The sequence below is a fragment of the Misgurnus anguillicaudatus genome, chromosome 10 (assembly GCF_027580225.2).
Source record: "Misgurnus anguillicaudatus chromosome 10, ASM2758022v2, whole genome shotgun sequence".
Taxonomy (NCBI): Eukaryota; Metazoa; Chordata; class Actinopteri; order Cypriniformes; family Cobitidae; genus Misgurnus; species Misgurnus anguillicaudatus.
Genome location: NC_073346.2, coordinates 26647121 through 26674320, shown reverse-complemented (window position 1 = coordinate 26674320; position 27200 = coordinate 26647121). Strand labels below are relative to the sequence as shown.

General features: G+C 40.4%; 1 protein-coding gene across 1 annotated transcript; it reads left to right on the top strand.

Moving 5' to 3' along the window:
• Positions 1 to 109: 109 nt before the first annotated feature.
• mms22l (MMS22-like, DNA repair protein) lies at positions 110 to 23567 on the top strand. The gene is made up of 25 exons (XM_055210669.2): positions 110 to 257; positions 865 to 1074; positions 1205 to 1330; positions 1423 to 1475; positions 1633 to 1720; positions 1846 to 2023; positions 3659 to 3752; positions 3846 to 3976; positions 4072 to 4185; positions 4263 to 4439; positions 4572 to 4634; positions 4816 to 4935; positions 5152 to 5387; positions 12095 to 12604; positions 16441 to 16628; positions 18650 to 18800; positions 18885 to 19015; positions 19327 to 19466; positions 19552 to 19708; positions 20809 to 20978; positions 21062 to 21273; positions 21886 to 22052; positions 22750 to 22846; positions 22931 to 23098; positions 23368 to 23567. The coding sequence occupies exons 2-25, from the start codon at positions 899 to 901 to the stop codon at positions 23441 to 23443; spliced, it is 3723 nt and encodes a 1240-aa protein (XP_055066644.2). The 5' UTR covers positions 110 to 257; positions 865 to 898; the 3' UTR covers positions 23444 to 23567.
• The last annotated feature ends 3633 nt before the right edge of the window (positions 23568 to 27200 follow it).

Genomic DNA, 27200 nt, shown 5'->3' with positions numbered 1-27200 from the left:
ATACGCTTATATTCAATATCTTCATATAACCCCACCAACACGTTACATGTGTGTCGTGTTTAAAATGCTGTCACTGTAGCATGCAGCAGCTTCTATCAATCACACCTCCGAGGAACTTCTGACCAATCATAGTACAATGTTGGATGAATGACAACTTCTAGCGCATGCGCAGTGTTGCCATGTCGCTGTAGCGCGGGAGTTCATTCATAACATGCGAACAGGAAATACATACAACAGGAGTTGACAACACTGGTGAAGTAAGTGTAATAGACAAAGCTTTTTCAGAGTTAATAACTCCTAATGTGTGTCTGTATTTTTTGACAAAACTATACGGATTTTTAACCATTTAGCGGGATTGAAGTTAAAACGCGAGTCTTAAAGGCACATTACAGTTTTTAGTACGAAGCTAATCGGTTATCCTTTGGTTTCTAGTGAATGTTTAATCGATATTAGTGGATTGTTGTCATATTACAGATTCGTGTCTTTATTTGATATACTTTCATTCTGTTCCCTTTCATTTCCTGTAGAAAAATGCAGTAGTATACTTTACTGTTTACTATAGTAAATTGTAGTATGCTGTAGTGTGTTATGGTAATTACCTCAGTGTTAATGTATTCTGTGCTATTTTGTAGCTTTAACAAAAGTAAATTAATAAACTGTAATAAATAGCGTACTTTATAGTAGTATATTTGTAGTATAACGTTACTTTAATATTTACTGTGACACAGTAAGGTCAGTAAGATTCAGAAACATTATAGTATCTAGGAAGTTTACTACCTATTACTACAATAAATACTAAACCACAGTATTTTGTTATGTGGGATGTTACAGATTTGTGACTTTTATTTTATTGTCTCTTTCCAGCATTGGTGCCAGTGGTCTGTCCCACACTGTTAATATGGAGGGCGAGTTCTCGCAGTCTCTCACCCCTCCCGTGTCACCCTCTGTTTTGGATCATTACTGTGATTCTGCCCCCAGTCGACCCTCATGCTTCACCTGTGCATATGAGCCGGGCAGAGAAGAGTCTGGAAGATTCTCCTCACATGGCTACATAAGCAGAGGGGCTCTTAAGAGGTACACTGCTTGCTTTTGGGCTTTAGTGAGCTAAATTCTATTGTATATGTTCAGTATAATAATATAGTTCTTCTGTAATGGACTTGTGTTAGTCTGTACATTACATTATCCTCTATTCTCCATGTTTAAGGCTTCTGTTAAAGCTCGATCCAGCTCCCGCAGATTTCGAGGGGGACACGGTTGATATTTTCGACTTCCCATGGGTGACGGAAACAGCGCTGGTTGAATCTACCAAACTTCTGTTTGGCTTGTTGAGGTAGGAGTGCAGGTGTTTTGGCTCTGGAGGAGTGCCATGTTGTCTGCTGAAACAGGAAGGGCGTTAATTTGACAATCTGTCTTTCCTCTCAGACAAAAGGTGTTAAAATTGGAGACGCTGGTGCAGTCCAGCTCGCACGATTTTGGTGAGCATCTGGAAGTAGACGTTTTAAAGTTTTTTGCATACCATTGTGTTTTTGTTGTACTTTAGTGTGGAGATTCTTGTATGAATAAATTCAAGGTTCACTTTTAAAATATATAAAAGGTGTTTATGTACGAGTAACTGTATTTTGACATTTTCAGGTCAAGCGAGCAGTCTGCACTATGAAGCAGAGGAACTCAGACAGCAGTGTGTGCTGTTTCTCAACTATGTCAAAGTATTCATTCACAGGTACGGTGTTTACAGCGCTTCGTCCAGAGATTTTTGTGATCTCTCTCAACCCATGCTATGACTTGGTCATGATAAATGTAATAATTTCAACAGATAGCTTTCATTATTAAAAGTTTTTTTTTCAGGTATTTGGAGCCTTCACATTCTACAGATGATGGTCTTGTTCACCCTTATAAAGACCTGGAGGATCAACTGCCCTCTGTCCTTGTGGAGGAGCTTTTCAGTATCACGCTACTTATTGGACGGTTAAAAAATCTGCCAGCCAATGTCCAGAGTGCTTTTACGATTCAGCATCAGGGAAAGGTATGAAACACATTCGTGGCATTGTGGTGTTGCGTTGGGTAATGTAATATGGGTGGAGTATGGAGGTGGTCGGATGGTCTTTATGAAATTGAAAATCAAAATTATTTTTTTAATCCTGATATTTTACTCACCTCTGTCATCCAAGATGTCTTTCTTTCTTCAGTCGAAAAAGGAAAACATTCCAGGATTTTTCTCCATATAGTGGGCTTTAGGTTTATAGTCTTAATGCAGATTAAAATTGCAGCTTCAAATGGCTCCAGACTAGATGATCACAACCGAGGCATAAAGGTCTTATCTAGCGAAACGTTCGTCATTTCAGTCCCAATTTTTTTTATATATTTACTTTTAAACCACAACTTCTCATCTTGCACCTGCCGTGTGAAGTGCCAGCGCAATGTCAGGTATTACGTTATCATGTCGAGAGGTTAACCATATGTGAAATGCACACTTGCAGACCATTTTAAACAATAAACTTAAACAAAGACATTAATAAGTATCATTTCATATACATCAACGTCGAAAGGGTTTTCTTTTCCACACTTGTAAACACTGGAGCGGTAGTTTCGCATACGTAATGTGTGATCTCTCGACATGATTATGTAATATATAAGGTCACTCATGACGTATGTGAAACTACCGCTTCAGTGTTTACAAGTGAGGAAAAGCGAACTGTTGTTGTATGTGAAATGATACTAATTGACGCATCACATGGCTAGTGCAAGACAAGAAGTTCTGGTTTAAAAGTAGATATTTTAATATTTTTGGTGAAAATGACGATTGATTCGCTAGATAAGACCCTTATGCCTCAGTTGGGATCGTTTAGAGCCATTTAAAGCTGCATTGAAACTGTAAACTGTACACGATAGAGCCGTCAAAAACGCGCTATTCGCGCGTGAAAGCCATGCATGAATTTCTAGTCATTCGAAATATTCACTCGGAAATTGGCATCATGGGAGGGGCTTCTGTGACTCTGCTTGCTTCCTGTAATCATGTCACTACTAGAACAATTTCCTGATTGGTTAACATTCCTGACTGGTTAAGTTCACATTTTTCAACTCGCGCACGAACGTGCCATTCGTGCCGCGCCTTCCATGCCGCAGGATTCCTATTCGCGTCTTTGCATTGACTTAACATGTAAATTACTTGCGCTTGCCGCCTCTTCTGTGTCTAGTGTAAACGCACAGTTAAAGGCGGAGTCCACGATGTTTGAAAAACGCGTTGGAAAAGGAGACGGGCCAACTACCAAAACACACTTATAGCCAATCAAATCAAATGCCGGGTTGCGTATGTGTGGGGCGGGTCTATCAACAGAAGGTCCAGATTCTATTGGGGTAGGGGCGTGTTTGTTTAGGTGATTTCAAATATCAACATTGGCTTTCAAACATCATGGACTCCAAGGTCCACTAAATATGGAGAAAAATCCTGGAATGTTTTCCTAAAAAAAATACATTTTTTCTCGACTGAACAAAAAATAAGATATAAACATCTTAGATGACATGGGGGTGAGTAATATATCAGAATTTTTTTATAAAAGTGTAAAATTCCTTTTAAACCATTTAACCACATTTAAACACATATGGTATATTTGCAGTATGTTTAACTTCCTAGCAAAAGACTATGTTACCCTCTTTACAGCTCTTTCCTCCATCTTGGCATTTATTGCATCTGCACCTGGACATCCACTGGTCTATTCTAGAGATCCTGCATCTGTTGGAACAAAGGATGGCGGGTATGTTGCATTTGCTATATATAAGATTTCAGATAACACACTTTGCCCTTAACCTGGCACTGTCATAATGAGATTTTCTGGTGGTCGCAACAGGTCAGATAGTTTATGCACACCAGTTTGTGAATTTGACTGGAGAGACGCTCACAAACATCAGCCTGCTTGAGGATCAAGTCAGTGACCTCCTCTGTGATCTCATTGGTCTGGCCATGAACAAATACAATAAGGTGTTTTTTTGTTTTTTGGTTTTTTTAAGTTTGACTGTATGCATGCAATACATAAAGGTAAATAAATAATTATGTCATTCATTTTGTTTTTCTAGGTGAGACCAACAGAGATTCTGAGTACCCATCACTATCACTGCCTCTGCACTAAGGAACTATGGATTCTTCTTATTCATTTACTGGAGCACAGAAGCAAAACCATACATACTCAGGTCAGCACACATACACACTTTGCATGGATACTAATATTTCAAACGGACTGGTTCTAATTTTCCATCATTACCTCCAGTCTTTTTGGAGTTATATAAATGCCCTGCTCCAGACTGTTCTGAAGGGGGTGCCTTCAGGAGACCAGGACCCCGGGCTCCCCCTGCACTGTAAAGACCCTGAGGGGTTCACCTGGTGGTTGCTTACACACCTGGCACAGCTTGGGATGCACAACCGAAACGGTGTCATTCAGCAGGAGGTAGTTCGACACTAGCTAGCATGATATTGCCTGTGATTGCATCATTGTAAATGCTATTAATACTAAAAATACAGATATTGATTAGATATAAGGGTGTTTGTTTGAAAAGTTGTCTGTTTGTTGTTCTTCCAGAAGCAACTTGAGGATAATTGGGCTTTTGCGATGGAGCTGCTGAAGTCTAGCTGTGATCCAAAGGTGATGATTGGTGTAAAACAATTGCAGGTTCATTGCTTTTGCCGAACGCTAGCACGTGTCGGGTGTTTATTTGCTTAATGTGCTTGTTTCTCCTTCCATCTGATGTGTTAGTTTTCCAAACAACATTGTTGGTAAACCTGTCTCGACAGTGTGTGCACAACAACATGTAATTGTGTTTCAGAGAGCCACACAAGAAGAGCAAGTTCGAATGGTCGTCCATTGCTGCTTAAGTCTCAGCTTAATATGGGGGCCGAACGTCAGTGCCGTGACAACACTCTGGGAATACTATAACAAAAATTTGGTATGCTATTATGGAAAACATAACATCATATTGTTTACTATAATTATAAGTTGTGTATTTTATGTGTATGTGTTCCTATATAAGACTATGTGTTTCCACTCCTTCCAACCAATCGAATTGGAGAATCCAGATTCACAAGGGAAACACAGACTTGGATAGATTTCTCCAATTCTACATTACTCCTAATCTCTCTCTTGTCGTTTTGTTTGTATGCAGAATGGCTCTTTTACCGTGCCCTGGTTAGGTGTGTCGGGACTGGGTAGCATCAGCAGGTCTCCACTGTGTCTTTTGCAGCAGGCCAAAAGCTGTTGTAGCCCTGCGTCTGTCAGCTCCAGCGTTCACACGCAGCTCTACCGCTCGGCCAACTCTTTTCACATCTTCCTGCGTATCTTGGCCCTTCACCTAAATCAGGAACATGCTGGCGGCGCCCCCTGGAGACAGATCAAGGGCAGGTGAGAAGGGTGTGAGATTTGTGAAAATACGTTTCGCAATTGTATATTTGAAACCATCAAACTCACAGCCCAGGCATGCTAATCTCAGATCCATTGTCAGTCTGGTTCAACTAAGCTGCACGTCAGAGAGAAGCCGAAATGGATGAAATCCGGATAATGGGTTTTTCCGTCTGGACCGTGCTCAGCTGCACGGCAGGCACGAAGGCTAATTAGCTAACAAGCATATTGGTTAATTCACCTTAACGCACGCGTTCGGGCTTCCAGCAATGACGGGGTGGGGGCTTTCTTGGCTGGCTCCAAGACCACCCCAGTCCTCTCCACGACAACACACACGAATGCATGTGCCACACAGGGAGGTGTGGGCCGTGTTGATGCCGCTCCGGCTTGGAGCGCACTCAGTGGGAGGCACAGCGCGCGGCGCATTAATGAGATCGACGGGGAGTGCGTTTAAGCTCGTACTCTGAGAATGAGCAGCATCTGCTCATGACAGACGAGAGAGAGAGAGCTGTCCGTGATAAATAAACAAACAAGCAAAGAATAGCTCGACAGACTTCTGCTAGTCTTTGGCTCATTCTCCACCTTGGGTCAGTCTCTGAGAGCGCGTGCCGCACCGTCGTCTCCGCCTCTCTATCTGTGGCCGGACACCCCGCAGCCGTGCGTGATGTGTTTTTGTCCAAACATTAGATGAATGCTCAAAGGCCTGCTTGTAGTGCAGTTTGTTTGTTATGGAACCTGCAGGATTCTGTTTGGGGCCAAACAGTCAACAGTAGAAAGTGGGGGAGAGGAGGGGGTCGATATTGATTTCTCCTCCTGCGCTGCAGCAAATTGAGCCACACACGACAGCGCCGCTACCACTGTGTGCCTGAGTGTTTCTGACATTTAACATGGTCTTTTAAAGGCAATTCACCGTGGTGCCCGAAGGTTCAAACAACGCTCACACGCATACGCACAAACAAACCTGCACATGCTGCTCACAGGCACGCAGCTCTCCAGGAAAACACAACGTCTGGAGGTTTACCGCGTGTGTGATGTTAGCGGCGAGTTGAGTACTTGGGTTAGAGTCAGTGTGTCATTTGATCCTAATGGGTGCCAACACTTGGTTGTTTTTACTGCTTATTAAAGGTACTGTAGCATTTGTGTGCTGGTTCATTAAAATATAGAATAGGGACTAGGTATCCAACTGTACAATACATGTTTTATTATTCAACAAAGTGAGAACACATTGAAAATTCAAAGATTTAACTCAAAGAACTCACCTTTCAAGTAGGGATGGGCACGGATATTCGAATATTCGAATATTCGATCGGCAATAATAATTCGAATTTAAAAAATGCTATTCGAATGTTTGTTTGTTTTTAATGTGCCACCTTATTTAATGCTTTTTCACTTCATCTATACTCTTTTACAGACTTAAATGTAAGATATACATGAACATTAATTCGTATATATTTCTGATTGTTTGGCAATGCAGATTGATGACGAATTTAAGTTTTTTTCTTTTATCTCCGGGTTTGGCCGCGCCGCGCCATATTTGGCAACTGTCAGTGAGGGCTCACGTGTTATTAAACGTGCTTCTCCGCCGCCCGCATCAACACATCATGAGAGATTTGTAAGCTTTCTGTTATAAAGTCTACTTTATTTTGTTAATAACGAGACAGACACGGAGAACGAAACGAAACGGAGAACATTTATAATATGCCTACCCAGTCTCCTGAGGTTGCGTATAAATAGCACGATGTGTAAAACTCGTGCAATACATACGCCAAATTCCACTTTGGCGTGCATGTGGTGCGCGGGTCCTTCCCATTCACTTGAACGTGGCATCTTTTTTGTCGTTTTATTTATTGGTTTCTCTATTTTTTTCTGTTTTTTAAACCATTTTCGCTTGGGTTTAGGGTTAGATTTTAGATTAGCTTAATAAGGTTATTTAATATACAGGTTTCTCAATGTTTTTGTCTATATTTAAGCCATGGTCGCTTGGAGTTGGGGTTAGAGTTGGGGTTTGGGTTAGGATGTCATTTTTATATAACAAAAAGTTGTTCTAACCCTAAACCCAAGCGAAAATGGTAAAAAAATAGCAAAAAAATTGAGAAACCAATAAATAAAACGACAAAAAAGATGCCCCGTTTAAGTGAATGGGAAGGACTTGCGTATCATATGCACGCCAAAGTGGAATTTGGCGTATGTATTGCACGAGTTTTACACATCGTGCTATTTATACGCAATTTCAGGAGACTGGGCTGAATATGCGGTGCTCTTTCAAAAATGAACCGGATAACTGCACATGGCTGTTTAAAAGCAAAGCAAAGCTCCGTCTTTGTGAAATCTTGTTAAATTAAGCTAACGTTAGTAACTTATACAGATATTCAATCTTGTTCAGTCCGTCTGTTGTTTTTATCCGATAACCATCATCACGTGCAACACGAGGAAGAGTTTTCTCCGCAGCACCGGCATTGTATCTAGTCAGAAGAACGGGCTCTCACCGAAGCAGGTAGGGTAAAGATGGTTTCTTTATTCACAAATACATGTCAAACTAAACTGAGAAGATATTTATATGTTGACTGAGCAGTCGGTTATGTAGATGCGTTTTTTCGTTTGCTCCGGGCTCTTATTTGGAGTCTGTTTAAGGGTTTAAATGATGATAGCCTACTTTGTCAAGTCCGAAACTTTAAACTTCGCAAGTCCTCAATCTTCGCTTAGATTTGGGGTTATTGTATAATATTTGGTATAATATAATGTATGTAAGATCCAACAGTAATGAATTCATACTAACGACCGACTTGAAACTAAGGGTTTGACTGACTCAGACTTCACTCCGCATGGGGTTTTAACGCCTTTTTTTCTGTAGGATATTTTTTAAGAAGAATTTAAAATATATATATACAATTTACAATGTTTTCAACTTAAAAATACATACATAAATATACATACATAATATAAGTTTAGCTTGTTGTGGATATTTCCTAATTATAAGCCTTCTGTGAAATTATGACAAAATGAAAAATACAAAAGACGCATGTCTTAATTAACATAATTTAAATAAACGAATATTCGAATATTCGTTCTTTATGAGCTTAAATATTCGAATAGTAAATTACTGGAAAATGCCCATCCCTACTTTCAAGGTCTAGTTCATTGAAATAAGGAAATTATTTTACTGTATAATCTATTCACCCATATGCATTTACAGATGTATGACTTCCTTACTTTAGCGCAAATGAATACATTTATTTAAAAATGCCTTCATGTTATCATATATGGCAGGTAACACACTCCACAAAACACATACAGCCATCACTAAAGGAATTGATATATTGCGTAACATTGAATCTCATAGGTTCTTGCGTGTCTCTCGAGTTATATGTGTGTTTTGCCATGAGACACACAAGAACCAGAGATGAGATTGGATGTTATCGAAATGCAGCCATATTAAACTTACCTTATGTTGGTGTATGTTTTTTATGGGTACACATTTCATTTGCTAAATAAGCTCCAGGGTTCCCACGCGTCCTTGAAATCCTTGAAAGTTTGTGAATCTGGGGGGAAAAAATACAAGGCCCTGGGAAGTTTTTGAAAATATACATACATAGATACAGGTCATTTAAAGTGTTTATCTATTTGAATCTATTTTATGCAAGAAGTTTTCTGAAAAAAAAATCATATTTTTCCCTGTGTAGTGTAGGATTATATCATAAAAATTCTAGACTTTTTGAGAACACGTGCTAAACTGTTCGCTTTAAATGCTTATATCTTCTGTATGCGAATGTTTATTAATACCAAAATGCTTTTTGCATAGTTGTGTTGTGAAAACGTCTCTGGTTACGTATGTAACTGTTGTTTCCTGAGAAGGGAACAAGACGCCGGTCTCCCTTGCCATACTTCCTGCGTCCCTGTAACGCCGTCTTTGCCAATATTTCAGATAGCGATATACTTATTGGCTCCTGCGTCACCCTGTCTTTGTCGTTAAGCCTCACCATTGGTTGAATTTGATATACACATTCAGACGCACTTATCCCTGGAGGCGTCCCCAAAGTGTCACCACAGTGACGCAGCGCGAGTTCCCCGCGAAAGGGAACTGTAACAATGGTAACACAATGTAACCTTGCTCTCACTTGAAATGTGTCCCCACATTTAGTTCTTGAATTTGAGGGTATTGGACCTGGAAAGTCCTTGTAAGGTCCTTGAATTTGAAGTTAGCTAAGGTGTGAGAACCCTGTACAGTAACCCCTAAACAAACTGTTCAACAGAGCGCGTTTTGTCTCAATGTTGGGTGTTTCTCAAACGCAAGGATGCATCCTAAGAAGGCAGCATTTCTTCGCTGCTACGTCACCACGTATCGTCGAAGGACATCCTAATCCGAAGGATGCTTCAAAGGCAGCCTCTGTTTTGTGCCCTTCATTCGGCCACTTTCGAAGGATGCATTAACTGTATTCTTTGTGCCCTTAAATCACCGACAATCCTTTGCACACATTCAAAAACATCCTGAGAATCAAATTGGCACTTTCGTCACCCAACTGCATTCTAGAATATAAGCCAAACATTAGTAGGAAACAAGTAGGCTCATTTCCTACCAACAGAGCTCACCCAATTTCAATATGAAATGTAAGACAAAAACATGTTTTATGACATTTGTTTTTCTCGATTTTTTGTTAATTAATCACATTGTTAAACTGCAAATTTTGTATAGAACTGGGAGACCACAGATGGTTAATATGATTCTCATTCACAGTACTGAATTAAAGGGGACAGAGAATGAAAAACCATTTTTACCTTGTCTTTGTTGAATAATGGTAATCTACCCACATTCACAAACATACAAAAAGTGCTAAACATCTCAGTCTCATAGAAATTCCTCTTTTAGAAATGTCAGCCAACAGCCCAATCTGAAAAACTGATGCTTATGACATCACAGGCATCTAACTGCCCCTCCACTTTAAAATAATTGGCTACATTTTTTGAGTGGCAGCAAAGTCAGCCAATCAGTAATGAGATTGCAAGTTAAGCCAGTAGGGGGAGCCAAATAGGTGCAAAACCACTTGTTTAAATTCCCCCACCCTAATAGAGCTACCTGAGAGAGGTTTTTAGGAAGCTTCTAAGGCATTACAGACGCCCCCCCCCCCCAAAAAAAAAATTGTCTACATGTCACATCACAGAACAAGGATAAATACTCCTTTCAATCATTCTATGTCACCTTTAATGGAAAGTTGTAATAAATGAAAGTTGCATTATCTTCAACTTCTCACTTTAAAGTGTTCATGACAAGACCACAGGCCAGGAATCATTATGATGTTGCCATTGACACTTTTTAAACATCTCATTCTTGCGTAAAGTGGTGGAGGACACTAAAATTGAACCTTCAGAAGGATTGTACTAGAAAGGAAACAGCCTAACTAGGGCACGTCCTCATGTTTGAGAAACACCCGTTGTCTCAGATGATGACATTTTTGTACTGGGGCAACTAGTGTAGCTTCTCATTGCGTTTCAAAATTGAGGTTGAATGCAGTTTACAATCCCACCACTAGATGTCACTAAAAAACACATTACACCTTTAATACCATCCTTTCTTCAACTGAACACATTAAGGGGTGGTTTCCCAGACAGAGATTAGTTTAAGACAGGACTAGGCCTTAGTTTAATTAGAAAATATAATTAGTTTTAACAAACGTTCCTTACTAAAAACATTACTTGTGTGCATTCTGAGGCAAAACAAAGGGCATTGATGTATTTTAAGATATGTTCAGTGCAAGTTGTTTTCTGTTTTTACAGCTCTTACATATATTTTAGTCTAGGACTAGTCTAATCCCTGTCCGGGAAACCGGCCCTTAGAGTTATAGTAAATGATATAATAATGTATAAATAATATAATAAACAATATTGTAATGGCACTAAATAGTGGTCATATGTTTGAAGCCCATCCACCATCAATGGGAGGAAACTACTCAGATTTGGAGCTTATTTATAGATTAAGTCACATTTAAATGTATCACAACACATGCCAGCTAGTCACAAGAACCAATGATCGTCTTACTTACCAACAAGAAGCCGGCGTGCCACCATTTAGGACAGTGGTTCTCAAACTTTTCCGGTGTGCGGCCCCCCTTGGGTACGGTGCATCCCTTCGCGGCCCCCCAAAAGAAAATGTATGACATAAAACATTCTAAAACTTAAAAATTTAAATTAAACAAAACATTAAATTATACAACGTATTGCTGTTGGTTAGTAGCCTTTTTTTCTGAGGTTTTATTACATAGAATTTATGATAAATCTTTTTTACTCAAAAACATAATGCTATATTAAGTGTATATGATTTAAGGTGAGTAAATAATGGGCTAATTTTATTTTTATTTTATTTTTTGGGTGAACTGTTTCTTTAACTTTGAGTTTTGAGAAAAATTTTTAATAAAAATAAAATCTCACAAATTTGTGACATCAACCATGTTAATTACCATTTTGTACAGAAAATCTGATTGAACCACACAAGAGATTTTTGGGAACATTATTATTTTGGAGTCAATGCCAGCTCATGTGAATGTTGTCTATAATGCAAAAAGAGGCAAATACCAAATCTTAAGAAATTAATGTTTATTTCCAGTTTAATTTTAAGTGAAAATGTTATACTGTATGTAAGTAAATTACAAAATAGAAGAGTTTGTGAAGATTTAATTATTTTTACAATGTGACCACATATTTCTATCTCTTCTCCTTAGACTCTACTCAAAGTTCCACCAGAGGCGAATGACAGAGCTTTCAGACACAGGCCTGCTGCACTTCCTGCTGCTCTTCCTGGTCCTGGCGCAGTGTGCCGAACTCGAGGACGTGGCCAGCCGAGCGTGTGACTTGCTTGCCATGCTGCCGGCTGACTCCATGCCCCCAGCCCTGCGCTCGCTGCAGTGGAGGGGCCAGCTGGCTCTTGTGCTACTCTATTTGGAGAAAGGATTAGACGTTGGCGCGTTGGCGGAGCAGTTGGCCGCCTACTTTAGCCAAGCGGCCCGCGAGTTCTACCTGAAGACCACGGAGCCTTCTCGCAAGCTAGCTCTCTGGGTACCACTTAGCTCGTACCTGGAAGGAGTGAGTGAGGTGTTTGAAACGAGCCCTAATCTTATGCTTTCAGAGGAGAGGCTTCTGAACGAGGGCTTTGGACTGTTGCTGCCCGCCTGCCGCCAGTCTGAGCTCAGCTCCGCTTTGGGCTTCCTACAGACCGTGTTGGCACAGTTACGGTGAGTGAGTACTTTTGGGCGATAAGATGTGTTACTTTCTCACACGCATTAACTCTCGTCCAAAAACAAAAACGCAGGGGCCTGCAGGGATCTCAGACGCTTAAAGATATGGCACCATGACCCATATGCAGCTCAAATCTCTCCCCTTGCCCCTTGTATGTTTACAAAGGTTTGATTGTGCAGTAGTTTTTGCAAAGCATGGAGATAAGCTTATCCATTGTGCTCAGAGGCCCCATCGGGTCCCCTGTGCGTCTCTCAGGGTCCACGGCACTCGGGTCAGCCCTTACAGGTGCCTGGACGAAAGCTGTGTTGAGTTTCGACCCATGGGTCTGGGGCTGGCTTTGGACCATTGAGTGTGGAGTGAGCCGAGGGGAGGGATAGCATGATGTAAGAGTTCATGGAACGGACATTGGTGTGCTTTACACAGCTAGGACGGTCAGAAATGGCAAGGGTGCGATCGGGTAAAGTTGTCACACCCTTATACAAATTTTCAGGTGTACACTCCTCTCATTTTTCCTTTTTAATGCAGTGGTCACACTAGATATTCTAGTATGCAAAATGTTTACGCAGGCTCATTACCTAATTGTTGTTTTTTTATTCATGGGTTTACTGGGGTTTTCTTTTTTTTGAATGGAAGTCAGTGGAACGAAAAGTATAGTCTGACCGCGGCATCCCTAAATCACTTTAACACCACTAATTCCCACAATTCCTAGCCAGAATCTTGAGGTGGGAGGCCATTCATTTGCACTTTAATAGACAATAATCCCAGGTGAGCAAGCATCCTGATTAGGCTCACGTTGCCACCAAAATCACACTGACCCAGAGACGGGCGGCTTGTAGACGTGTCCGCGCAAATGACTTCTAATTTCTCCATTGTTTTGTTGTATCGTTTTTATTAATGCGTTTTCACTGACGCAATTAACGCAATATTATGTGGTCCATAAATTGAACCCTGGCTTCATTACGGCTGTTAGGCCGGAGTTGGCTCATGCAAGCCTTGCGAAAATTAGCCAGCTTGCAGCTACAGGGCGACGTAAGGGAGGCTGTAACTGACGGATGAATCACGCAGATAACACAGGCCAATCTCTAGTCACACTCTAATTCTCCTCATCGTATTCCCAACCATGATCCACCGTGTGTGTGCGGTGGGATCGCAGTGGTGACTCCGGCAGCTCGACGGCCCCTTGCCAAGCAACTAATCGAGTTCTTGCCAATCGATTAATCGGGTTCCTGCCTGCAGCGCTTTTGCTGCGTGCCCTGTTTCCCTACAGGGCAACGGGGAGCAGGTCGACATGAAGGCCATCAATGGGGGGGATGAGTGTTGCGTGTGCATGTCTCAGTTTTACCAAGACGAAAATTCATCAGTGTAGCAGGAGATGTTTGTCAAGCCATGAAAGTAACAAAGAGGTATTTTGGCAGAGGGGCAAAACCAGTAAGCCACCATCACCATTACCCCACAATAGTATCCACTTGCTGTATTATCCAACACTGTAACACTACCATGGTTAGAAATAACTAGAGCTTGGCCAAATTTAAATAAAGGATGTGCTTTTTTATCAAAGGTTTGATATTTTAGATAAAATAGTACATGGCGTGTGATTCTTTAAGTCTGGGTGATTCTCGCGAAATTAGACTTATGAGGTGTAATGAAACATTTTGATTAAAAAGTAAATGCAAGTAAAAGTATCAAAATAAGCAGCATATAGTTACAAACATCTCTTCATGTACTATTTTGCACATGATTTTAAATGACATCATACAAACCAATTTTGTAAGCAGTTCTTATTTTTTTCTCCAGATAAAAGGTAAAATTTTGTTTGTCATAGTACCTAGACAATTTTTTAGTTCTCATTACTGAAACATGAGTTTGTAAATGCATATATTTAATGTAATATCATGTTGCGGTAATGATCATTTTTGATAATGATAATCTAAAAAATGTAAATAATTCTATAGGAAATATTTTTTAAATCCTCTAAAAATAATGGTTATAGTAGGTTAAGACCTTAAAGGTGCTCTAAGCAAATTCACGCGTTTTAGGCCATAAAACATTTTTTGTAACATACAGCAAACACCTCCTCACTATCTGCTTGCTACCTGACCGCTGATCAAATCTCTGTAGACAGCCCAGGCTCCACAAACGGCAATAACAACACAGTGGCCAAACCTAGCACCACGAAACATAACAAAGTGTTCCAGCCAATAAACGACAAGAAGGATTTGGGGGTGGGGGTTGAGCGCGTTCATGAAAGCACAGAATGGAGGGGGAGGAGTTAGCTACGCTCCGTTTGTTTGAAAACAGTTCAAACATCAACAAAAAGTGACGTTGCACAGATTCGCTTAGAGTGCCTTTAATCTTATATGTGCAAAAACAAATTGGCTTCAAGGGCTTTTTAAAAAAAAAATGTGATGCTGGAGACCTTTTAAGTATGGATTTCGTGAGAATCACCCGTCTATGTTTTCAACATATGGACAAATTCAATCGTTAGGTTTCAAATTAATCTATGCAGAGTTGTTTTAACTTGTGGGTGAGTCAAATATGGGTAGTTTCAAGGTTCCTTTAAGCCAAAAGTTGGGTTTGTCCATATTTTACCCAACCATTGAAACCCAAATATTGCGTTTGTCCCTACTTTAACCCATGTATGTTTTGGTGTTGTAAGTCTGCACTGCAATCCGGTGAGAGATTAAACCAGTGTTCAGATGGTATGCCGTGTACGTATGCCATGTATGTGTGTAAGACGCTGCAGCGAGGGGATTAAGTGGGGTCTTTGACGATGTCTCATACAATGAGGGTTGATGGGTGTGAAAGGCCCATTCCGCCGCGGTAACGAAGCTAATGAATTCACTCTCTAATCGATTGTCTCAGCTCTCCGTGGATTAGACGCAACCTTGCTGGAAGGCTGGAAGGTGCACGCGCTGGCGCGTGTGCTCGCCCCAGCCTTCCCCAGCGTTCTCACTTTCATCGCTGAGAATGATGGGACAGGAGGATCATCTCCCGTCTAAATGAGATTACAGCCCCTTCAGCTGCTTATCTGTGCTAATGCCAGCCACTGCGGAGCTAGACTCACTCTCAGCCTTCCATTGAGACCCAACCGCACAGCTACCACCAGGCCACTGAGGGACCCGCTCGCCCCACACCAACAAGCATGGCCTAATCCCTCTGTCCGGAGAGATGAAAAGAATCCAGAGAAAAAGAGAGGGCAGAGGGCTGGAGATAATACAGATGGAGCGAGACAAGCGGCAGTATGATTTCAGAAGGCTGGAGAGAGAAATGGAAATAGGAAAGATGATTTGGGGAATTAAACAGACACTTTAGTGAGGTTGGCGGAGTAAAAGAAGAGAGGGATAATATTTTAAATGACCTGACATGAAACTGCTGAATACCCAAGATTGTTGGCTTTTGATGTTGTTGTAGCATTTACAGTAGCAGTGCAAAAGGTCACGTGTTCGAGCCACAGTGCATTACGTTATACGTATATGCATAAGAAATACGTGTCATCAGTATGTAAGTCGCTTTGGAAAAAAGTGTCCGGCAGTTAGCATCTTCCAGACTAAAATCCAGCCCAGTCTACCCAAACACTTGGCCGTGTTTAACTTTTAACTTTCCATTTCTGTGCAGATCAATACAAAATGACCTCAAGCTCTTCCTCCACATTGTTATTTTTAAGAATGAACTCCGATATCTGCATTATTTATATAAATTTTTTGTAACAATGGGTTTGTAACTACAACTGAGGAGAACGATCTTATAACACGACTGAAAACATGAAACCAGGGTGACGAGCTTCAGGTTGTGTGTGCTTGGTATTAACCTCTTCTCTTTTTCTCTCTCACAGGAGAGTTCAGCAGCGCTGCAGCCAGCCACCTCACGCCACAGACTCTCCCGGTCGGGCTCCGATCCCCCGCGTAGCTAAAGAGCGCCACCAAGCGGTGGCAGCGACACTTTGGTCCCACTTCTTTCCCTTCCTGTGCAGTATGAGGCTCTCGCAGACCCCCCCGCCTCAGCTCGCGGACGCCGCAGCAGGTCGGGGAAACAGAGAAAATGAACTCTTGTTCTCTCAGGGACTCTCTTTGCATGGCTGCTTTTTCTCTATGGGCTCTGCTCTAAAAGAGCTGAATAGAAGGCGATTGCATGCACACGCAGCTGTTCTGTTGCACACATCCAGGAAAATTCACACAAATGTCGTCAGTGTGGTGGTTTTATTTTTTCACTGATAGTTTTCAATGAGATTTGTTTAGAGTAATGATTATTCTGCCTCATATCTCACCTCACAATAAGGTTAGATATGCAGAATCTGATTATCTGAAGTCATGTTTGGTGAACAAGAAAGGGTCTGAGATCACTTCAGTTCTGAAGAGGAACAAAAAATAACAGGTCCTTTTTTGAGTTCACTGTATTGTGAACACCAAAATGACGGAGGTCACATTCGGGTAGTTCCTCTTCTCGTACACTTTAAGTGACCCGTTTTTTTTTTTTTTAAATAAACTATATGTGAAAACACCCTTAGGGGCCAATCACACCAAACACGTTTTATACGCTTGGAATGGCAAGGCGCGCTGCACTGCCTTTTTTTGGTTACTTTAAAGGCAGGGTCCATGATCTCTGAAATCTCTGATAGACCCGCCCCACCCATACGCAACCCAGCCAACGATCGGTTAGTAGACACACCCCTTACTGCTGATTGGCTACAAGTGTGTTTTGGTAGTCAGCCCGACTATCTTTTCCAAAGCGTTTTTCAGAGATCATGCACTCCGCCTTTAAAAAAGAGCAGTTTGGTTCGGCTTTTTGACCTCTGACCTTGATTGAGGGTGAGAGGTGCATAAAGGCTGCGTCCAAAACCGCCTACTATATTATACTATAAAGCAGTAGGTGAGGCAAGTAGTATGTCCGAATTCATAGTATTCCAAAACAAGTCGGCAAAAATACCCGGATGACCTACTTCTTTGATTTGATTTAATAACTTTAATCCCAAAGGGAAATTTAGAATGTCACAGCAGCAAGTCTCACACAACAGTAAAAATACATTAAAAAATAAAACATAATAAAACATCATAGGAAATAGCATTCATAACACACCATCCAATTTACTATTGGCAATATCCCGAAGTGTTCATTCAGTGCACTTTACTATCCCGTGAACCCCCGGGAGTGGAGTTATCCAACGAAGGAGAAGATGGAGTGGCTTTGTTTTTATTGTGTTTTATAAAATTTCCAAAAGCGGTAATGCAGCGCTATTCAAATGCAAATACATATATTAAACAGCTGTCCCATGTGGTTAAATTGCTCTAGTTTAACGTCATTTCAGTTAACGACTAACTTGTTGTTATGACGACGTATGTCACGTGATGTTTCAACATTTTATTTAAAGTCGTTCAGCGCACATAATGCTGCGTTCACACCAGCCGCGGTAGAGGCGTCAAGCGCGAGTGATTTTAATGTTAAGTCAATGTGAAGATGCGCGTCTGGAGGTCTTGCGTCTAGTTTGCGCAAATGGTGCGAATTGAACGTTGTTGAAATATGTGAACTTTGGCGGAAAAACCCGCTGCGTTAACCAATCAGGAGCTTGCTCTAGTAGTGACATGATTACACGAAGCGAGCGGAGTGGCAGAAGCCAAGATGCGAATTTACACGTGAATGTCTCAATGACTAGAATTTCACGCGCGAATGAAGCGAGTAAACTCAAATTGTTTAAGCGGCAAACTAGATGTGGTAGATGCGAATTTGACGCCTCAAACGCAGCTGATGTGAACCCACAGTAATGCTCACTGCCTATAGAAAATCATTTTAAAAAGGTGCCTGCAACTGCCATAAACGTGTTTGGTGTGATCGGCCCCTTAGGAAGCCATGGGTATGACTCTAATAATCTCATGAATAGATTATCAGCCTAGACTTAAGGCTGATAGGGTCACAAATGTTTCAAATCTAATAACTGTTCAACTGGTAGAGCATGCCGCTAGCAACGCCAAGATCATGTGTTTGATTCTCATGAAATGCACTAAAAGTCATTTGAGGTATGAAATATATATATATGTGTTTGTTAATAGGCTTCACGCTGTTGGCATTAGACATGCCTGGCTCCGCCCCTCAGAAGCTCCAGCCCCACCCCATCCAGTCCATCATGCAGTGCTTTGGATGGGATGAGATGGTTCACCCCTTGCTGGTAACCCACTATCTAAATCACCTGCTACAAAACGGGTGAGCCTCTTTTCTCCATTTTCTCTTTCTACTTTTTTGGTTAGTATTATTTTTTGGCTTCGGCTTAGTTCTGGTTTCCCACAGAGAGCTGGTCAGTTGGGTCAACTCTGGACCAGGCTCAGGTTCAGCCCAGGCTTTGTGTGTGCGTGCCTGGATCCGCTGTGTTTTACAGCAATACCTTCATAAAAGCCAAGATGCCACAGACACAAGAGCAGGTTAGTCCTCATAAGAGCAAATGCCGTAGTGGTTTAAGCTCATAAGACATTTGCTGCTTCAGTCTCCACAAGGAGCAAGCTGGATCCCCCTGACCAAAGAGGTATAGTTAACCAATATATAAAAATTCTGTCATGATGTATTGGCACGCAACAGGATATTATTTAGCTTGACCATGACTTTCATTGTTTAAAAATTTACTTTGGAATAACATCAGGGTAGCAATGTTTTGTGGTTCACAACTGAATCAGTATCTTTAAAATGTTTTTGTTGGATCAGACCAAGCAGCTGTGGTATGTGGTTCTGTGTTCAGGCAGAAATCTGGATGAACAGCTGGCTGAGTTAACCAGACAGGTCCTCCGGCTTCCAGAAGTAGAGTCTGTGCTCCAGAAAGCAAGCTTGCATTCTGCTGCTGTCAAAGAACCAAAACCTGCTATGGCTTTGTTCATAAAGGTACACACACACTCACATTTTATTCCTGATCAAATATATAAACCATACTGAATATCCATCATCGTGTTTGGTTGTGTTTAACTAGGCTGTGGGGCGATCATACTGTGAGCTCCAGATTCTCGCAGAGCGCTCTACAATGGTGTCTCGAGCTCTGGAATATGTCGGCGACATCCTTAAATACATCAAGCCATACCTTCTGAGCAAAAGCCGAGAGGGTCTACAGCTTTCCTATTGGATTGTTGGTAAGTGCCCTTGTATGTACTAAATGGCCTGTATGTGCAAACTTGTATGAGGTCAATTCTGGTCCATTTTACATGATGAATTCAATTTGTAAACATTTTTCATCTGTTAAAGAATTAGTAAATTTAAAAAAAAAAAATCCAGACAATCTACTCACAACCATGTCATCCAAAATGTTGATGTCTTTCTTTGTTCAGTCGAGAAGAAATTAAGTTTTTTTTTTAGGAAAACATTCCAGGATTTTTCTCAGTTTAATGGACCCCAACACTTAACAGTTTTAATGCAGTTTAAAATTGCAGTTTCAGCAGAGTTTCAAAGGACTCTAAACGATCCCAAACAAGGCATAAGGGACTTATCTGACTAAACGATTGTCATTTTTGACAAGAAAAAAAGCACTTCTAAACCACAACCTCTCGTCCATCCCCGGTCCTGTGATGCGCCAATACGTCATCACGTCAAGAGGTCACGGATGACGAATATGAAACTACCCCAGTGTTTACAAGTGTGAAGAAAGAGGACCGTTCCGACGTTGTTGTATGTGGAATGATACTAATTAATGTCTTTGTGTCTGTTTATTGTTTAAAATGGTCCGCAAATGTGCGTTTCATATATGTAACACGTGACCTTTCCATGGCATTAAGCAATTACGTGAGGTCGCGCTGGCGCGTCACAGGACCAGGGATAGACGGAGATAGACAAGAAGTTGTGGTTTATAAGTGCATATTTTTTATTTTTCTTGTCAAAAATGACAATCGTTTTGCTAGATAAGACCTTTATACCTTATTTGAGATCGTTTAGAGTCCTTTGAAACTGTAATTTTAAACTGCATTAAAACTGTTAAATGTTGGGATCCATTAAAGTGCATTAAAATAAGAAAAATCCTGGAATGTTTTCCTAAAAAAACATAATTTCTTCTCGACTGAACAAAGAAAGACATCAACATTTTGGATTACATGGTGGTGAGTAAATTATCTGGATTTTTTTTAAGAAAATTGACTAATCCTTTAACATTTAGTGTGTCTTATCTAAGGCTGTGACTGTAAAATTAAATGCAAATGGTATTTGCTCGCATAATAAAAGATGGTCTCTTGTTATTTTCCAGGCTGCTTGGTCAAGCACTGGAGCCACCTGTTAGCCACCACCAAAGCTCAACAGCTGCTCTTCCGCATTGTAGATGTGCTGCTGCTACCCCACGCTCTCCTCCAGCAGGACAGTGGTGCACACACTCAAATGCTGTTGGCCTTAAAAGACAGTCTGCCCCTCTTCTTACAGGTGAAAGAACCTTCGCAATACCTATATTGTTCACAATGCCTATACTTGTTTTGATGTAACTAAGATTATTTTAACATTTCTAGGGTTTATCTGTAGCAGTGGGTGCGTCCCAGTCTCAGGGGGCGTACCTGAAGCAGCAGCTGCACAGTGTAATCAACCAATATCTGAGCCGCTTCCTCCCAGCCACGCCTTCTACTGGGGCGGTGGTCAATCATCCTGTCCTGCTGGCAGCCTGCGAAACGACAACCACCCCTCAGGGGGAAAGACTTAGGAGAAGCATTCTGCAGGTGTTGAGGTATGAATTGTACCAGTGACATCTTTTTTCGAGGGCGCTCGATACGAAGTTCGTCACAACATGTATGTAGTCTGTCATGTGTGTGGTTTGTAATTTCAAAATATGTGTTCTGCGCATCAAGAGATCCTGTTTGCATCACGTGTCTTGTCAAAATAAGTGCCTGCTGCAGACGCGTCTAAAGGGTTTAGAGACCCTCACGTTTCCCAGATACTCGCATAATCTCATGCGTAATCAGAGTTTACTGTTAAGGGAGTGTCTTGCGTGTATTTTGTGAACGTGAGCATCTCTTCTATTATAAACGGTTTTGACGCGTGTGCAGCAGGCACTTATTTTGACAAAACACGTGATGCACATGGTTTACATGATGCAACAAACACATACCTTGAAAACGCAAGCAACACACATGATACTCCGGACACATACTTTGAATTTGCGCCCCTCGGACGAGCAGTCACGAGCCGCCACTGAATTGTACCTGTGTTTTATTAAAAAGATTTGCACGTTTGATTGACAGATACTTCATAGTTATATGAACCTAATTAAATAGCATAGACAGTATATAAATATAATAAAAATGCCTAATAAATTCTGTTATTTTTTCTGTCTCTGCAGAGATAACTTCCTCCAGTTTAAAGGCCACGCCCCTCCTCCTCGACTGGCGGCTGTTCTGTCTTTCCTATTGGAGCTGTTGAAAAGAAACAATGATACAGACGCCACCCTTCTCACAATACCCCTCCCTTTGGTGCTGCGCTGTCTGATGCTGGTCAACGAACCACAGGGTGGGCAGGGTCATGTGACCCACTCATTTTATTATTTTTATTAATAAGGATAATATAAGAGTAGACACTGAGAAAGCTATGAATGGGAAATAACCCATGCCAGATTCTAACTCTGGTCAGACACATAAAAGAGTAATTGACCACCACATGTACACTACCCACCATACCACATCTGTAACAACCCACTTAAAAAGTAAACCTTGATGGTGTGGACCCCAATAGTCTGTGGCCTGGCAAATTCCTGAATATGTATATATTGTAATTTATATACTTTATAGCATACACATTGATGGAAGAGTTACATTAAAAAATGCACATCAATCTCAAAAATATCTTGCATAATGTTTGCAGGAATATTATGTACACTTCAAGGGAAGCAGTACCATCTGACTTTTTGTAGAAAAAAATAATGCATTTGTTTAAGCTTGATTTAGTGAAAAATAATATTCCTAAATATAGAAGTAAAAAATAGATTTCCATGTTTAAATTGATTTTAAATACCAGATTTAAAGACCGCATTGACTACCGCTGTGCCTTACATTACTAGAATGCTAATAACAAACAGCAGGGCATTAACCGTTACATATCAGCAGAGGTCAGCTTTGATTACAAACCTCTTAACTGCTGCTTAGATTTAAAACGGAAGAATGTTTCATTGTTTATATTATAATGAAATCCCTGCGGGTGTTTCTTTCAGTAAAGAGACTGAGCACAGAGATTATACAGCTCGTCGTAGAGAGATGCACCGCTGCGGCTGGAGAACAGCCGTGCGAGCACACGACTACTGTACTACGGTAAGTCCCCCCTACACTGCTTTAAAGACTGCACTAGCCCAGACCCACCTGCTGATGGTTTGTATGGTTTCTCCTCTTTCCCAGGGCCTTTGTGGAAGAGAATGAAGGTGTATACGACCAGCAAGTGTATAATGTTCTGGAGGTTGTAGCCGTCCTTCACCCCTCCACAGTGACGGCTCTTATTCCCTTTCTGTCACTGAGCCTTAGAAAGACAGAGAGCAAGAGAGGCCTGGGAAAGAACTCCTCACTCAGGTACAGCAACAATAGCCAAAATGTCATCTTAAAAGAAACTTGAAGCTTAAACAGAACGCTGAATGCTGTTACTGCAGTAATGTTTGTTACTTAAGTGTAATTTAACATCTGAACAGAGTGTCTAATAAAGCAATAAGCCCCAAGAAGCAGTGGGTTACCAGTGCATTTTATAACAGCTTAGAATTTTATCACGGCTTAGAACGCGTTTCAACCAATCAGAATGAAGAACCAGAATTGCCCGTTTTATAATGTTCCTTTTGCTGTTTTAGGAATGGCTATAAGAAGCTGCTGGCCCTGCTTGGAGATGGTGGTCAGGCTGAGATGATCAGTTTAGAAGACGACTGACTTGACGACTTCAGTTTCTGCATTAATTCTCAGATCTCCTCTGTAAACAATGTACATGATGTGTACAGTTGCTAGTGTAGCCTTGTGTGTTTTGTGCAATAAACCTAAAAATTGTTTGTTTGAATCCTCCTGCTTCCTTTTAAGTTACTTTACTAAACATGTGATTGTAAATCTGTCTCCTCTAGTGTTGTAAATGCATCGTTTTTAAAGGTGCACTGTGTAGATTTTAGTGGCATCTAGTGGTGAGGTTGCGAATTGCAACAATCATCTCAGACCATTGCTCACCCTCCCTTTTGAAGCACATAGGGTGCTTCTCAATTCTTATTTGTGCATTTTCCTTTCCTTGCGAGGATGGAGACAACAAAGTATTAAGTGAAATGATATCTCTCTTTATAACGTTTATTCTCTGTTATCAAATTATCAAGTGACTCAAAACCCCAAAATATTTAATAAAATAAAGTTAAAGGAACAGTATGTAAGAAATGTATATCAATAAATCATTAAATGGCCCTGATATGTCACTAGACATTAAGAAATCCTTTTCATTTTAAATACTTATATCACTGACAACAGTGGTCTGGCCAGGATATTGTCATTTAAAAAGTGGAGTTGCAGCCCTCAACTGATGTTTATGTTGTCATTTTGTGTATTGGCCACCAGTTGTGTGATTGCAGTACCAGTTTTAGCCACAAGTTTTGTTATTGCAATACAAGTTTTGGCCACAATCCTACATACTGTTCCTTTAAATATATACTTGAGTTAGAGTTCATTGCCCGGTTGCATGAAACTCCTTAAGTGAGGGTTTCCCTGAGGGAGAAAAATTCCCTGAGGTAAGGGATTTATTTAAGAGCGTTGCAACAAAGGTCTTAACTGTCACCCTTACCTAAGTGTTTATACTAAGTATTTTACGGCAGTCTCTGCCAAAACACGGCAGCGGAGACGTGGTTGCTGTAGTTACAAAATCTCACAGCGGTAACAAATCAACGCACGCAGCTCAACAGACGGTGGATTTGTGTACAATGAAACATCGCAAATAACAGACTGTAAAGTGCTGCGTGTATAAAACCTTAAAGTAATTCAAACTGGAAACACTTTAGATTGACGGACGATCAAACCGCTATTCTCCTAATAAATACGCATCACTTTTCTCTAGGGATTATTTCGATCGTCAGAAATGCGCGTTGGTACTTCATTTTCTTAAATAACCATAAAATCAGCCATCGCGTGTGAAGTTAAGGGACCTGTTATAGTCCCTTAAGTTTTTAAGGGAAAATTGGACTTAAGGACTTTGTTGCAACGCATAGCAGAGCTTAAGGTAATACTTTAGCATTTAACGGTAAATACTTATTGACAGCCTTAAGGTTCACTTAAGGGTTTTTCTTGCAACCCATTTTTTATTAAGGGCACCCTTAACCTTATATTTAAGGGATTTCTTAGCTTAAGGACTTTCATGCAACCGGGCACATATCCTTACTTACATTAAAATAGACATTCTTAAAAGTGCTGTAAAATTAATATATGTATCTAAAGACGGTTTCATCGGACGCACGTGCGCTGACACGATACGCGTCTGGGTCCGAACTTTACTTCCGGTTTCGTTTTTTTTTTTAAATGGTCCGACTAGTTGCTAAACTGATCTCTAGAACAAATGCCTCGTCGAAAATAACAAATGTTTTGGTTTCCTAGGTAATCTATGTGTTTGTTTTTTTTTGCTTGTTATATAAATAAACTACGTTTAAAGAACTGTGTTGTTATTTATTCTTAGCGGAGTTTACCGGAAGTTATGTGCGGACCACGACAGCCGCTTTTTTGTTTTTACTGCTGAAACCGTCTATACCAGTGGTTTTCAAACTTGGGGCCGCGAAATGGTGCCTGGGGGGCCCCAGTTTTATGACATTTTATGAAATACATAAATTTATCATGAATTTTGTGTAATTAAACCTAAAAAAACAAGGCTACTAACCAAAAGCAGTATTTTTTGTATAATTTAATGTTTTTGGTTTTTTTATTAAAATTTTGAGTTTTAGAACTTTTTTGTCACACATTTTCTTTGGGGGGCTGCGAAGGAATGCACTGTACACAAGGGGGACCGCATGCTGAAAAAGTTTGGGAACCACTGGTCTATACCACTGATCATTTATAGGTGGTTTATACATAAATATTAAATATACAGTCTGAAACGAGTCTACATTTACAATAATTTAATGATTAATAGCGAGACTTCCGCATAGGATACACTTGTGTATCCTCGCTCCTGACTCCTCAAAAAGCCTCCTAACTCCTCATTCCTTGCCTCCTTGTGGTGCAATTAAAGAATTGAGATGTCCTACATGATGGAGGAGCTTCCGGGTCGTAGGACGTAGGAGCGGGGAAGCAAGAAAAGCACCCATGGAGAAGCGCCGCCACAGGACAAATGTGTCATCTGAGACAAATAGTGGTGAAACGTGCTTTGTAGAGCGGTTTGTCCATTTAGGACTGCCGTAGCAACATGGTGGCACAAGATGGTGACTTCCATGTAAGGGGACCCACGTATTGTATGTAGATAAAAATGGCTGATTTGAAGGTAAAAACATAACGTTCATTATGTAAGGTCTTATACACCCCTAAAAACAGTTTATGTACATTATATTACATTTTTGTTAAAGGAACAGTACGTAAGAAATATTTATCAATTAATCTTGGAAACTTGGCTTCATGATAACTCTCCATCCGCTGCCCTAATAATCCCGGGCTATGACTTTTACAGGAGGGACCGAACTGATGCAAAAGGGGGTGGAGTTATGATATATGTAAAAAACACCATCCAATGTAAAGAGATTCAGTTGCAAAACCCAAGTAATCTTGAATGTTTAGCCTTGAATATTACTATCTCGCCTCAGATGTCCTATACTATTGTAGTAATTTATCGACCGCCTAACTCGAATATTAGTTTTTATAAAAAATTTAGGTCTGTATTGTGGCAATTTGATTTTAAGAAAGAAATAATTATAATGGGTGATTTTAACTTAAACTGGGGAGATAAGTCTTCAAGAATTAAACTTAAGCAAATTTTTGATGGTTTTAATTTGGTTCAATTGGTTAAAGGTCCAACAAGAATAACTAACAACTCTAGTACCCAAATTGACCTTATATTTAGTAATAAACCGGAAAGGATTACAAAATCATTTAATATGATAACTGGTCTATCAGATCACAATATGGTGCTACTATCAAGAAAACTTACTTGCAGGCGGGTTATAAATGCTGCCAATAAGGAATTCTTTGGTATCCCGAAAAGCAAACAAGAAGATTTCAAGGCAGCCATAAAAAGTATAAAATGGGATGAGTTACTGCCTGTTAATGATTTAGAAATGACCAGTCAAATTTTTACACAAAAATTGCAATCTATAATCCATAAATTTTCAATTAATATTAAATGTAAAAACAAGAAACAAAGTCTTCCCTGGATCAACGAGAAAGTTTTAAAATTAATGAAGGAACGGGACACTGCTTTGAAAATGGCCACAAAATCAAAGTTGTCCGTTGATAGGTTTAATTTCGTTAGGCTAAGAAATCTAGTAATTAGAGAACTGAGAAAAGCTAAGGCCGATTTTTTTATTATAATTGCTGAAAATTCAAATGGCAATTCTAAAGCCATATGGAGCCAGATTCAAAAATTAACTGGTCAAAACATTAGTATAACTAAGCCAATTGTATTAAAAGTTAATGACACTATCTTGGAGAGCCCGATTGAAGTGGCACAAGACTTCAATCAATA